The sequence below is a fragment of the Bolinopsis microptera genome, chromosome 11, assembly GCF_026151205.1.
Source record: "Bolinopsis microptera isolate Bmic1 chromosome 11, MBARI_Bmic_1.0, whole genome shotgun sequence".
Lineage (NCBI taxonomy): Eukaryota > Metazoa > Ctenophora > Tentaculata > Lobata > Bolinopsidae > Bolinopsis > Bolinopsis microptera.
In genome coordinates this window covers 16,057,149-16,071,898 of record NC_087082.1, presented here as the reverse complement: position 1 = coordinate 16,071,898, position 14,750 = coordinate 16,057,149, and the positions used below count along the sequence as shown (strand labels likewise).

The following is a 14,750-nucleotide window of genomic DNA, read 5'->3' as shown; positions in this document are numbered from 1 at the left end:
GAGTGGTGATCAAGGTTAACCACATAATTTATAGAAATAATGACTACGGTGGAGAGTGCGAGGATCAAGACTAAAACCCGATCAAGCAACCAAGATATAATCTAGGTATTTATTATTTTAACTTAAAATATTTTTATCTGACTTAACCCATATAATACCAAAAACTCTAAACGTTCGAATTTTTTGATGAAATTTTGTTTCCTAAGCACTGAGGTACCAACTCCGACGGTGCAATAATTATTTTGAAAAAATTTATATTTTTTATAGCTTTTTCGACCCGTACTTTTAAAAGTTCATTGTTGGAGCTTGCGTTTTTGGTACATTGCATCGTACTTTTAAAAGTACATCATATTTGAATGATGTACTTATAAAAGCACGGGTTTAATAAATAATGTACTTTTAAAAGTACGGGTTTAATGAATAGTGTACTTCTGGAGGTATGTTACTTAATTAAACAGAAACTCAGGGTCAGATAATAAAACTAAAAGCCCTTGTCAGAATGGCTGAATAAAATTTAAACAATACCATACAAAATTTAAGTGGTACACTAAACAAATCATGATGGTGGGAACAGCTATACTTATAAACTACTATCATAATTCCATTTACCAATTTACTAGAATTTTACGAAAATTGTCAGGTTTTGTGCTTTTTACTCTAACTGATGATAAGGCTTAAAACAAAGCACACAAAGCGCAACGTCACACACTTCGCACTTAGCCAGACGCTTTTCACAACTTAAAGAATACCTAAAATGGTGAGAATGAGAAGAGAGTAGCAAAAGCTGAGAAAGTTCTAGAGGAACTCAAACAGAAGAGAGTAGCAGAAGCTGAGGGAGTTCTAGAGGAGCAGAAGAGAGTAGCAGAAGCTGAGCGTATTCTAGAGGAGCAGAAGAGAGTAGCAGAAGCTGAGAGAGTTCTAGAGGAGCATAAGAGAGTAGTAGAAGCTGAGAGAGTTCTAGAGGAACAGAAGAGAGTAGCAGAAGCTGAGAGAGTTCTAGAGGAACAGAAGAGAGAAGCAGAAGCTGAGAGAGTTCTAGAGGAGCAGAAGAGAGTAGGAGAAGCTGAGAGAGTTCTAGAGGAGCAGAAGATAGTAGCAGAAGCTGAGAGAGTTCTAGAGGAGCAGAAGAGAGTAGCAGAAGCTGAGAGAGTTCTAGAGGAGCAGAAGAGAGTAGCAGAAGCTGAGAGAGTTCTAGAGGAGCAGAAGAAGGTAGCAGAAGCTGAGCGTATTCTAGAGGAACAGAAGAGAGTAGCAGAGGTGGAGAGAGTTCTAGAGGAGCAGAAGATAGTAGTAGAAGCTGAGAGAGTTCTAGAGAAACAGAAGAGAGTAGCAGAAGCTGAGAGAGTTCTAGAGAACAGAAGAGAGTAGCAGAAGCTGAGAGAGTTCTAGAGGAGCAGAAGAGAGTAGCAGAAGCTGAGAGAGTTCTAGAGGAGCAGAAGAAGGTAGCAGAAGCTGAGCGTATTCTAGAGGAACAGACGAGAGTAGCAGAGGTGGAGAGAGTTCTAGAGGAGCAGAAGAGAGTAGCAGAAGCTAAGCGTATTCTAGAGGAACAGAAGAGAGTAGCAGAAGCTGAGCGTATTCTAGAGGAACAGAAGAGAGTAGCAGAAGCTGAGAGAGTTCTAGAGGAGCAGAAGAGAGTAGCAGAAGCTGAGAGAGTTCTAGAGGAGCAGAAGAGAGTAGCAGAGGTGGAGAGAGTTCTAGAGGAGCAGAAGAGAGTAGCAGAAGCTGAGCGTATTCTAGAGGAACAGAACAGAGTAGCAGAAGCTGAGAGAGTTCTAGAGGAACAGAAGAGAGTAGCAGAAGCTGAGGGAGTTCTAGAGGAGCAGAAGAGAGTAGCAGAAGCTGAGAGAGTTCTAGAGGAGCAGAAGAGAGTAGCAGAAGCTGAGAGAGTCTAGAGGAACAGAAGAGAGTAGCAGAAGCTGAGAGAGTTCTAGAGGAGCAGAAGAAGGTAGCAGAAGCTGAGCGTATTCTAGAGGAACAGAAGAGAGTAGCAGAAGCTGAGAGAGTTCTAGAGGAGCAGAAGAAGGTAGCAGAAGCTGAGCGTATTCTAGAGGAACAGAAGAGAGTAGCAGAGGTGGAGAGAGTTCTAGAGGAACAAAGAGAGTAGCAGAGGTTGAGAGAGTTCTAGAGGAAAAGAAAATAGTAGCAGAAACTGAGAGAGTTCTAGAGGAACAGAAGAGAGTAGCAGAAGCTGAGAGAGTTCTAGAGGAACAGAAGAGAGTAGCAGAAGCTGAGAGAGTTTAGAGGAACAGAAGAGAGTAGCAGAAGCTGAGAGAGTTCTAGAGGAACAGAAGAGAGTAGCAGAAGCTGAGAGAGTTCTGGAGGAACAGAAGACAGTAGCAGAAGCTGAGAAAGTTCTAGAGGAACAGAAGAGAGTAGCAGAAGCTGAGAGAGTTCTAGAGGAACAGAAGAGAGTAGCAGAAGCTGAGAGAGTCTAGAGGAGCAGAAGAAGGTAGCAGAAGCTGAGAGAGTTCTAGAGGAACAGAAGAGAGTAGCAGAAGCTGAGAAAGTTCTAGAGGAGCAGGAGAGAGTAGCAGAAGCTCAGAAGCTGAGCGTATTCTAGAGGAACAGAAGAGAGTAGCAGAAGCTGAGAAAGTTCTAGAGGAGCAGGAGAGAGTAGCAGAAGCTGAGAAAGTTCTAGAGGAGCAGGAGAGAGTAGCAGAAGCTGAGAGAGTTTAGAGGAACAGAAGAGAGTAGCAGAAGCTTTGAGAGTTCTAGAGGAACAGAAGAGAGTAGCAGAAGCTGAGACAATTCTAGAGGAACAGAAGAGAGTAGCAGAGGCTGAGACAATTCTAGAGGAGCAGAACAACTCAGCTGAGGAAATGCATAGACTACAAGGAAAGGAATCTTATGTTGGACCAGCAGATTGCTGATGGCACACAATCATGTCAGTATTTGATAGTAAATATACATCGGGATTAGGAAACCAGTTACAAGATCTAGGATTGTAAACATTAAGCGGGGGAGGGGGGATCAGGTACCAAGTGCCGTACGTGACGTCGACTAAGTGCAACTTTGGAATTTACAAAAAAGACCCACCCACCCCCTTCGCGGTACTAACTGTTTTTTTTTTCGGATAATATTTAGGACACCCACCCCTTTTGCGGTACTAACTGTTGAGAAATCACGGTACTGACTGTGTTTTGGTATATAAAATAAGATACCCACCCATAAATTGCTTTAAACAGTTCATTAAACATTGGGAAATGGGCAAATTATACCCACTATTTAGTAGGGGTTTTGTTTTCAATGCAGTCGAATTAAATAAAAAGTTACAAAAAAAGGAAACAAAATAAAAAAACCCAAAAAAAAGGAAAAAAACCTCAAAACCAAAAACAAACCATTCCCAATATTGAAATTTGAGGTAAAATGGATATTTTGGGGTTGGACACCCCCTTAGTACCTTGTACTAACTGATTTTCTGGGAAATGAGCAGCAGACCCACCACTTAGTACAAATGTACTAACTGTGTTTTTGAAGAAAATATGAACCACCCCCCCCCCCCCCCCAACGTCACGTACGATTCTGACCTTATGATCCCCCCCCCCACCCCCGCATTAACTCATTAAGAAAGAGTATATTGAAGGCCGCTCTGGAAGACGTGGAATAACCGAGTGAAAACGTGGATCCTTCAAGATCGACTAAATCCCAGAAGTAACAACAACAAGTTTTTGTTGTGACTTCCGTTCTGATTCAGAACAATTTACCTACCATTACAGTCTTACCGACATTAATCATACCAGCACACATTGTGTAGTCTATATAAACCTGTACTTTTAAAAGTACATTTTTCTTGAAACCTGTCCTTTTAAAAGTACATCATTCGAAGATAATGTACTTTTAAAAGTACGTACTTTTGAAAGTACATCATTGTCTAGAATGATGTACTTTTAAAAGTACACCCAATTTACATCTCAATTAGAGACAATTTATGATTTTTATCTCGCCCCACATTATTGCCTATTTATTGCACAATCGTTTAGGCAATATCAAAAAACCAAATTTGGGATCCATCAAAGTTGGAGAATTGGCTGGTGGTACCGAGAATTTACCTTTTTTCAAAGTACCATTTTTGACCACCTTTGCCAACATCCTATAAATTTCTTGCTTTTTTTAACCATCTGGTCAGGGTGTTAAAATCATCAGCAGACTTTTTCTAACCTAATGCAAAAAACTGTATCAAAAAATATTTGTCATGAGACAAGTTAGGTCACTGTTTATGAACCGTACTTTTAAAAGTACCGTGGAAGAATATGGGTTAAAGTATTAGTAAAGCTGGTGGCTGGTTGTTCTTGATATAAAGTTCTTAGCATTTACAAAGTTGATCCTATAGTTCCATAATTAACATAACTGAATGATTTAGTATTTTATAGAAGTCCCACTTAAAATTAGGAGTGTCTGTTATACATTATGTTATTTTATGATTATTTTATCAGAAAGCTATTTATAAGAGACCTGCAGTTGTATTTTTAATGCTGCAGATCGTTTGATACGGTGGCGAGCATTAATTTGAATATGATGTTCAGAAAAATGATAAACAAAGTTAAAATCAGCAGAATTTGTGGTTTTCATATTGGCTTGACTCACCGAATACAGCCATGCAGCGGCCTAGTTTGACTGGTGTGTGAAACACAATACCAGGAATTTAGCTGGTGATTTTAAATTTTGACCATAACTGTAACAGGTTATATCAAGCTATGAACAAATTTATGCGAACTTAAAGAAGTTACTGCCAATTGGTTAAATACTGTTCCACAATCCACAAAAGGCTTTACTTTGGGTGAATTGGGAAATCTAACTTTAACCTTGGTAATGAGTAATGGCCGGTCCAATCTGCATTTTTTGTGAAACTCGTTTTCGAATAGCAGTTGACCAACAAACTGGAAACTGTGACCAAACTTTTGAGGGGGTCCCAGATCCCCCTGCTAACTGCTGCACAGTTCAATAACAGGTTTATTCCATTTCCAATAAAATACCCTTCGCATCAGTAAGATTTTTACCGTTTTCAGACACCCCTCCCTCCCCCCTCTAACATCCGGCTTTAAAGTTTGTTATTTGTGATACCGCCGCTCAAACTCGTTCCGGGGAATGTTGTTGCCCAACTGTTGATGACAAATTACGGCTGTTGCTGATTATTATACCATGCCTAAGTTTAGGTACTACACAGTGTATTTAGTAGTGCTAAAGCGAGTGTTGAGTATAATTCTGCAGCCGTGTTATAATCGACCCTGATAGAAATAGACTTTGGTTACCGTGATATTTTTAACTTTTTGAGTAAGAATATAAATATTGTTGGTAAGTTAGAATTTTGTTGATAAGTTAGAATTTTGTTGTAAGTTAGAGTTTTGTTGAATGTTAGAATGTAGTTAGATGGGTAAAGTATTTCTGCGAATGGTGTCATCTGATATTACAAAACAAATTTAACGAGGGAGACTTGGCGCTTTGTCAAGGAATAATTAACACAATGTACTCCTCTTGAATCTTGTTAACTTATCCTTAATAAATAACCGTTATAGATCTTCTTTGTTTTCTCCATCTCTTCATTACACCATCAGCTAATTTCACATTTATAACTCCTACTTTTCCCAGGACCTGATCTACCGCTCAGCACCTCAAGAAACAATCTAACTGATCCCGCGTGCAATATCTTGTAACCATGGCAACCTTCTCCATCTACGACATCACCCCCGGTAAGGTCTGTTGTTTTGATCAGAACAGGTGGGGTAATTTTTAATATATCAAGTTTAAAGATATCGTTATAACGGAGCCGGCTAAACTTTAACAATATGTACAGCTCACTAACGACCAACAGCCGGTTTAAGGTCACTCACTCGCTTGCGGTGGATGGCCAGCTTTAACAAGGATTTGTACGAGTCTTAAGAGTTAGAACGGCTTTGTTAGGTGTAACTGTGTGTTCCGTAGAAACAGGGAGATCATTTTAATTTTGCTTTGATTTTTTGGATTGTTGTGATTGGATTTCAAGTTTTAGCCCCCTTTGCAGGGGACCTAGTCCTAGAAACATTTCTGACGGGGTTGAGACTTGAGCTCTCGTATGTTAATTGTAATAGATAAATGATAGTACGGTGTGTAATACTGAGATTTGTATCCATGATCGATACATATCATCAATTAAATCTCAAAACTAATAAGCATTAGGGTGTAACCAGCTAAAACAGCCGGTTTGTTTACAAGACACCGGCTAATTTTAACTTAGTAATGATGTGTGTACGACAGTTTATATTTAAGCCTTGCACAGCTCAAATAATGCCAAGTCACGACCATCACCTCCTAAACGATATTCAATTCATTTCCGTCGCAACTTCGTTTAGTACCTCGTGATACTTGATATAAATTTGTGTTAATGTTAGATTTGCTCGGAGATCATTGGATTTGTCTCACTTCCGGAACGGTCTAATTTCATTGACGAGTCCCGTGAATTAGGAATTTTTCAACACTGCGACTCGGAACGTTTATTCACAATTTGAGGTTAATATTTGTGGTTCACGCCGTGGTGATCGGTCAAAACTTACATTATGATTTCCGGTTTTCGGAGGATTTTATGGGATTTGCCTAAGAGATCAAAGTCTTCAATCGGCAATTTGTAATTCGAAGCCAATGATTTTTGCCATAATCGTTTACTAGATTTAAGACAGATTTTCCTTTTACTTTGGGTGAATTGACAACCGTTCCTTTTAAATCTAAATTTAACCTTGGTAATGAGTAATGGGGTACAATCTGAATTTAGTGTGAAACTTGTTTTCGAATAGCCAGTTGACCAACAAACTGGAAACTGTGACCAAACTTTTGAGGAGGTCCGAGATCCCCCCAACTGCCGCACAGTTCAATAACAAGGTTTATTCCATTTCCAATAAAATACCCTTCACATCAGTAAGATTTATAACGTTTTCAGACACCCCCCTCCCCCCTCTAACATCCGGCTTTAAAGTTTGACTATTTGCGATTACGCCGTACTACACAGTGTATTTAGTAGAAGCCAATGATTTTTGTCAAAATCGTTTACCAGATTTAAGACAGATTTTCCGTGGAATTCGTTAATTGTGGAAAATTATTTTATTGACCAGTACGAGGAAAGTGACAAAACCAGAATACAGAAGTTCTGCAATCTCACACTGTAACTTGTAGAAGAGCAGTGTTAGTTAAATTGACAATTAAACGGTACTCAATATCACTTTGCCATATTTGCCTCTTACCTTGAATATTTGATTAAATCTCTTAAACTGGTGATTAGGGTGAGGAAGATGGTGTACCCTATTGGTTAAGTGGGATGTTAAGATGTTAGATGTTAGGATGTTAGGATGTTAGGATGTTAGGATGTTAGGATGTTAGGATGTTAGGATGTTAGGATGTTAGGATGTTAGGATGTTAGGATGTTAGGATGTTAGGATGTTAGGATGTTAGGATGTTAGGATGTTAGGATGTTAGGATGTTAGGATGTTAGGATGTTAGGATGTTAGGATGTTAGGATGTTAGGATGTTAGGATGTTAGGATGTTAGGATGTTAGGATGTTAGGATGTTAGGATGTTAGGATGTTAGGATGTTAGGATGTTAGGATGTTAGGATAGCAGGATAGCAGGATAGCAGGATAGCAGGATAGCAGGATAGCAGGATAGCAGGATAGCAGGATAGCAGGATAGCAGGATAGCAGGATAGCAGGATAGCAGGATAGCAGGAAAGCAGGATAGCAGGATGTTACATTTTATTTCTTCTCTGTAGTTACGATCGTAACTGTTTTAAAAATAGTTGTCAGGTAAATTTTTTAAAGTAATGTTAGTGGCTAGGTCTTTGTTATGATGCTTATAGGATGCTAGGATGTTAGTATGTAATGATACTGTTTCTAGATAGTTTGATTTGATTACACCTGGCCAGTTAAAAGAGCTTCCTCAATGTTGCAGTTCATATCAAACGTTTAAATTCATGTATGAAACCGCAATGATGATAACAACAATTTTATACTGCAACTGTAAAAGTCTCATTTAGAGTCATGTTTAATATACGGTGTATTTAAAGGTTTGTTTGACACAATGAAGCGTACTCAATCAATTATTTATTGATGGTTCCTCTATGAGCTGTATTATTATTTGCTTTAAAGTTCGAACTGCTTATTGTCATTACTTTGTACATATTAGATTAGATTGAGGAGCACTACCCAGAGGCATTACTCGGCACTAACGCCTTAAAATCTTTAATTACAATCAAATATAAATATATGCACACAATGTATAAAATATAAATAATGTATAAAATATGATTTCGCTATTAGCAAATTTGAATAGTACTATTAAGAATTTCTAAATAACTCTTATCTCTTGACATAAATTTAGAACAGCGACACAGGGTCTGAAGAATGCGCGGTGATATTTTTATCTTGTAAATGACAGTGAAATTGCGCGGTAGCGATAGCATTGTAAAAAATGCTCGAAGATAGTCATATTTCGTTATGAGGTTAAAGTTTTGTTGCTCGTTATTATCAACGTATGTTGTACCAAATTATTTAAATTTCTAAAAGTACGAAATTTGAGTTGTTCCAGTCCTTGTCATCCGGGTTAAGTGCTTGTGCAGTAAGCACATGCTTCTTATTCGGGATCTGTGATCATAGAAAGATAGAACCATTAATGTAAGAGTTAAAGATAATGCCTTCTTAACAGCCTTTTGTTGCTGACCTCATTTTTGACTTCAAAACCATACTTACTTACTTACTATTTGGCACGCTTCTAACTTTACAATGTATTCCCTCCAAGTCTACATCATTAATTATACGCCCAATGCCCATATCACGTGATCGTGATCTCTGCTTGCAGCTTGATAGGTATCAGATTCTTACGAAAGCTGCTTTTAGACCTGATGGTTGGCTTAGAACACACAATATATCGGTATCAACCTGAATCTCGATCTGTGCGAGTTGGGTTATCATTATTTATATGATTAATTTTCAGACCACCTTGGTTTGATCATGTTGTAATATCTTAATATGATTGCAACTCTGTGATTGTAGCATGTTTATTTTTTGTTTGTTTTTCGTGTTCTTTTTGTTGGTTTTATTTTTAACAGCTGGTATTATTTTTGTAATAGTCCAGTATTGAATATTCGTATGGAAGGCTGAGACCATTTTTGACAATGCAAATGTGGAAAACATAACAATTCGATGAATTCAAAAGATGGCCATGAAAACAAGTTATTGTTGATAATTTCAGCCAGCTAAATTGTTACAAACTGACAAAATCACCTTTTGGGTCTCCACAGCTGATCAATGTGCTGTAGTCACATCTTTGAAAGAGGTTGTAAGAGGTTGTAAGATGTTGTAAAGATTTTGTTAAGGTGTTGTATAAATATTGTAAAGAGGTTGTAAGATGTCGTAAGATGTTGTAAGATGTTGTAAGATGTTGTAAGATGTTGTAAAGATGTTGTAAGATGTTGTAAGATGTTGTAAGATGTTGTAAGATGTTGTAAGATGTTGTAAGATGTTGTAAAAATATTGTAAAGATGTTGTAAGAGGTTGTAAAGATGTTGTAAGAGGTTGTTCTGACAATTTAGCCTCCATGTTAGTACAAATGATTTTAATGTGGGTGCACGTACAGAGGCAAGCTACAGAGCTCAATAATACCTTAAAGGAAGACCGTGAAATGAATAAGAGCGAGATGCAATATCGTACAGAGTCGAGTTTTAGAAATAGAATTTTAGTACACTTACACTGTTGCATACCCTGTAAGCTTGTCTGATTTACTTTTTTCTTTTGTGACTTTTGAGGCCTCCCTAATGATAGTATTACATCACCTGGCCTTGCCATGGCCATTGGGTACTAGAAATCATGTATTTTGATAAACAATGCGTATCCAGATTATAAGAGATTTTCGCTGAAACATTGCTCTTCCGAAATTAACTAACTCGAAACTGCAGCAATCGGGGTTCCTTTGTATTATCCTGAACTCATCTAAGGTATTCAAGTGGCCACTGGTATGAAGTTAAGCATGTGTAATGCATGTACCTCAGTTGTTGTTCAGCCACTGTCAGCTTGATCCACCTCACAAACCAGCACAGATACAGACCACAGTTACGGCCGAAGATTGAAACTCAAAATTTTATGAAAGCCACAGCGAGGTATAAACTCAAAACTCTTCCTTAGAAGAGCGATGGTTCTGGTTTTGTGGTCCAGTCTAGAAGCTTGCTTTAGTAAGCGCTTTATTTACAGAGTTACTGCAAACTGAACTCGAAAAATCGTACTGTGATTAGGGGAAGTACTTAAAGTTCGGGTTCAGGCCTCGATACCACGACATATACAGAATTAGAGGCAATGATTTCACTAATTATGCTCTAGGACACGTATGGTAGCAGAGTGAAGGATCAGGAATTGTCAAGTAGTCTACGTGATATTCAGGCAGCCTCAACTTTAATATTTATCAGATTCAATCATTTTGATTAAGTATCTTTATATACTTCCATTGTTATGTGTTTGCTTTATTACCTATAAAGTAGAATACTGCAATTTGTTCTGTTACTTTCCAGAGAACAGACATTTGAGATGGTATGTGAGGTCTTGAAGATTATAATATTTTCCCGCTTGGCATGCACCTCAAAAGCGTGATTTTCTGAAGATTTATGATGTTCATAAATAAACTCTAAATTCAATTAGGAATACTACCCCGATTATTCGATTTTGGCAACACTCGAATTGCCAGTTCTTTGTTTTATTCTCTTGTACTGAAGCAGTGATTGTGCCAACGACGTTTCGAATTTTTTCAATTGCATTCGACCATAATATCACCGGGTTTCTAATTGCATAACTACATAATAAACACGAATTAAGCATTTATAACGAAAATATATTCCCATTTAAATGTACACTTTGGAGGTGAGTTCCATCCAGAATTACACTTTGACAGTTTTCTCTGGCTCACCAGGTCTTTATCTCGACAGGTCTCTATCTTTTAATAGCAGAAACCCAGCTATGACGAGCCAGTTAGGAAGATGTGAGAACGATGTTATAAACCCAAAAAATTTTTTGACAATCCTTCATTCGAGTATTTTTGTAGTACTTCAGAAGTGTTAAGTTTTTCAGTTCGCTGCCACTCCATCGTCTTGCTCCTGCATAAGGCAGTATTTCTTGTCTAAATTTGATATCCATTCACACCTTTCTCTGAAAACCAAACTCTGGAAAAGTAACAGTAATTCTGTAAACTGTTTTCTGAACGACATGAACATGTTAGTATTTAGAAAATGAGCCCATGTGTTATAATAGATTGATGGTGGTAACTGGTTATTATATGTGTAGGAGTGTTTTCTTGGGTAAATTTCTATTGATCACGTTTGATGCGACAAGGAAAAGGCTCTTATCAGGAAAGGAATTATTCAACGTTTCAATGTGACAACATCGTATTCATGATCTGAAAATATTTCTATCAAAAATTCAAAATGTTAAAAAAATTCAAAACGTAAAAAATCTGAGGCAAAATTAGTGTATAATTATTAACGTTTAATGTAGGAGTGGTCCTAATACTGTTTAGTGACGTGTTTTTTAAATTGTTATTAATTGAAGTGTAAGTTGAAATAGGAGACCAACAGGTTTGATCTAACCAACCATCTGAATGCTGGTTTTATGCAGAGGTTTATTATGAAGTTTCAATTTCTTGGCTTTTCTCCTGAGAGAGCAAATCACTGGGTATTACTGAACAGCTTAGGCTCCATTGGTTACTGTATGTGAAGGAAAAATTCTCAATCAAAACTGTCACATTAGTTAACCAGAACAAGTTTCTGAGAATTCTGATTGGAATAAGTTAAACCTTGGGATCTCTGTCGGCTCATAACTAAACATTTAAACTCAATGTTCTAGTTCCACAATCCAACCCTTACCGAACTGTTAAACTCGAAGTTCTGGTTCCAACCCAGTTCCATACCCACCAGTGTGCTGGAAGATAGTGTGTGTTGATAGCAAGGGAGTTCACTGATGACTGCTCAAAGTGCAGGCCGAAGTGGCGGAGTTATTAAATGCCACGTTTAATAATATTAAGAAGAGGTCGCAGGATGCTGTGCTAGACATACAGTTGTACTTTATTGTTTTATTAATGTTCTCCCGCACTCGCATGCTGTAGTTAGCGTCAGCTGTACACTGCCATCTCCTTCACGTACAATCAAGTAATAAACTTTAACTTGGTGGGGAGGTGAAGCCAAAGCGTTTTGACGGCTTGGCAGAGAGTTGCAGATTTTATTGCGGATTTGATTGATCGCTGTTGCAAGCAAATTGGTCCGTTATTGGATTAATAGACTGGTCATTCACCGCCCCAAGTTAGGAAGTCACTCCGACTATTTGTTCTTACACGCGATCTTGTGCTAGCTATACTTGCCACTCTGTCATCTGCTATTTGATTGGTTTGACCAGTTATTGGATCAAAACTGTGACCCACCGACCCATTAAAGACTAAAAATATAGTTTAGCTGGTTATGTTATTTTGTTATTGTTATCGTAATCACTTCAGAAAGATATGTTTTTTCTATAAATGTGAAATGTTTCTGCTCGCATTCCATTACTATTGACGGTGAATTTACAAAATATTTTATGAATGATTCCATAACCATGAACTCTTTCATCCAGAGATTGAGAAAATGGCAAAGAAGTTTGAGTTGCCCCCAGAGGAAATCGCTGAACTTAAAGAAGCGTTCAATCTATTCGATAAGGTAAGATTTCAACTTTTAAATGTTTTACAAGATATAATTTCTTCTAGAAGTGAATTTTGAACAACTTTATTTGAATTGGCTGAAGTCCCTGCAGAATTACTGCTCTTATCATGGGATAATAAAATGAAGATAACATACACTAACCTCCGTATTTTCAGGATAGCAATGGCACGATAGATAGTGAGGAGTTACGAGAAGTAATGACTCAATTAGGACAGGCCCCCTCTCCACAAGAACTTGTTGATATGATCCACGAGGTACAAAAATTAACAATTAGAGGGGGTTGGTTAATTATTTGATTAGATAATTACTGTAATTAGTCGATTAGATAATTACTGACTTACTGTCGATATTAAGATGGGCGAAAGTTTCGAAATCATTTTTTAAAAGAATTTCAGTCACATGATGGTATCGAAAATTTAAAACCTGTATTTCAACTTTTTAAAATTCGTTATTTGCTATTTCTATGTTATGCTGGAGCATTATACTATCAAATATTTTGAAGACAAAACAGATTAAGAGGTATACTGTCGGTGAGGACTCAAACTGATGAATTTAGTCTAAATACACAAACAATACAATTATTTCGCCTAAATACACAAACAATACAATTATTTTCGCACTACACCTAGATAGACGCAGACAATAACGGTGTGATAGATTTTGAAGAGTTTTTACAAATGATGACGAAACATAAACAAGATGGCGTCCATGACGTGAGGACGGATCTTCAACAAGCGTTTGAGGTAAGAACACTTTAATGTACATTATAAAGTACATTAAAATGTACTTTAAAGTACATTGCATTTTTAGATGCAAAATCAATGTTTTACGTATAATTACTGTACAAGTAACGTAATTTTTTGTCCTCGTTCGGACTGACCGAATAACTGTTAACAAGTTGCTGTTGACTGAATTACATTCGAATTTAAATTCTCTGCATTTAATTAGCTTATTTCGTCCCTTTAGCAAAGCCAAAAACAATAAAATTTCACTTTCCCACAGGTATTCGACACAAACGGCGACGGAGTAATATCACGTGACGAGCTACAAAACATGATGCTTAACTTAGGAGAGAAACTCAATGACCGAGAAATAGATGCCATGATAAAAGCAGTGGACACTGATGGTGATGGCATGGTAAATTTTGAGGAGTTTGTGAAGCTTTTGGAGTAAATCTTTATGGGATGTAGAGTATAGATGTATCTGAAAGTGTTGGTTTTGAGTTTTAGCAAGTTTGAGACGAAGTTGAGACATAACAACGAAGACGAAATGCAATAAATGGTGAAGTTTTAGTGTTCAGAAGTTATTGATTTGTATAAAAAGGATGTTGAAGGTTGTTTCCTGCAGAGATGCTGCTCACACTGAATACTGATCAGTGATCATTCTATAAATTGATTCTGGGATTATCTTTGTATGTGCGGATCAACTTTTCTAACTGAAATATCTGGTTGTTCATTGCGCGGAGCTATAATGATAGCTGAAACCAGAACTGAATTCCGCATTCGTTTTTGGGTTATTTGATTATAATTCTTTTTTGAGCTATCATCCAGGAAGCTCAATGTCGTTTATTCATTATTTGATAGTTTATTAATAAAACTCAGAATGGTTCGCTATATCTGTTTTGAATGATTGTTGAATTTGAGTTATACAATGCGATGTATCAAAATAGCAAATTTATTTTCTTTTTATGTTCCAGCTGAATTTTAAATAATAACTTGAACAAAACTTTTAAGTTTAATAACAAATAAGCATCCTAAATGAATTTGTTGGCAATTTTATAACAAATTTGATTTATTAACATTGTTATTTGTTAACAGTGCGATAGCAATACCAACCATAACAAATATCAACATGAGTAATATTTACCTTTAGTCTTCTAAATTAAAAGAAATTCTCTTAAAGATGAAATAAAAACAGGGAAGATTGGTGTTAGAAATAAGCTGTATACTTGTTTGTTTGTTTGTTTATAGAACCCGTCCCAAATCTCGTATCGGAAAATGACTAAACTCAGTTCTGAGTGTGAATACGGGTGGTACCTGCAAGAGTGTTCCTTAAGCAT

The 14,750-nt window shown here is 37.1% G+C and overlaps 1 protein-coding gene across 1 annotated transcript; it reads left to right on the top strand.

Moving 5' to 3' along the window:
* The first annotated feature begins 23 nt into the window (after positions 1–23).
* Positions 24–13,907, top strand: LOC134822722 (calmodulin-A-like). Its single transcript, XM_063833938.1, has 6 exons — positions 24–105; positions 5,590–5,690; positions 12,606–12,688; positions 12,847–12,945; positions 13,321–13,434; positions 13,694–13,907. Exons 2-6 carry the CDS (start codon positions 5,657–5,659, stop codon positions 13,862–13,864), a joined length of 501 nt encoding a protein of 166 aa, XP_063690008.1. The 5' UTR covers positions 24–105; positions 5,590–5,656; the 3' UTR covers positions 13,865–13,907.
* Positions 13,908–14,750: the final 843 nt, after the last annotated feature.

Excerpts from the sequence above, each read along its gene's own strand:
- LOC134822722 (XM_063833938.1), top strand. The coding sequence starts at position 5,657 with ATGGCAACCTTCTCCATCTACGACATCACCCCCG. Across the intron at positions 12,946-13,320 it reads TTGTTGATATGATCCACGAG|ATAGACGCAGACAATAACGG; the intron begins GTACAAAAATTA and ends CACTACACCTAG. Across the intron at positions 13,435-13,693 it reads ATCTTCAACAAGCGTTTGAG|GTATTCGACACAAACGGCGA; the intron begins GTAAGAACACTT and ends ACTTTCCCACAG.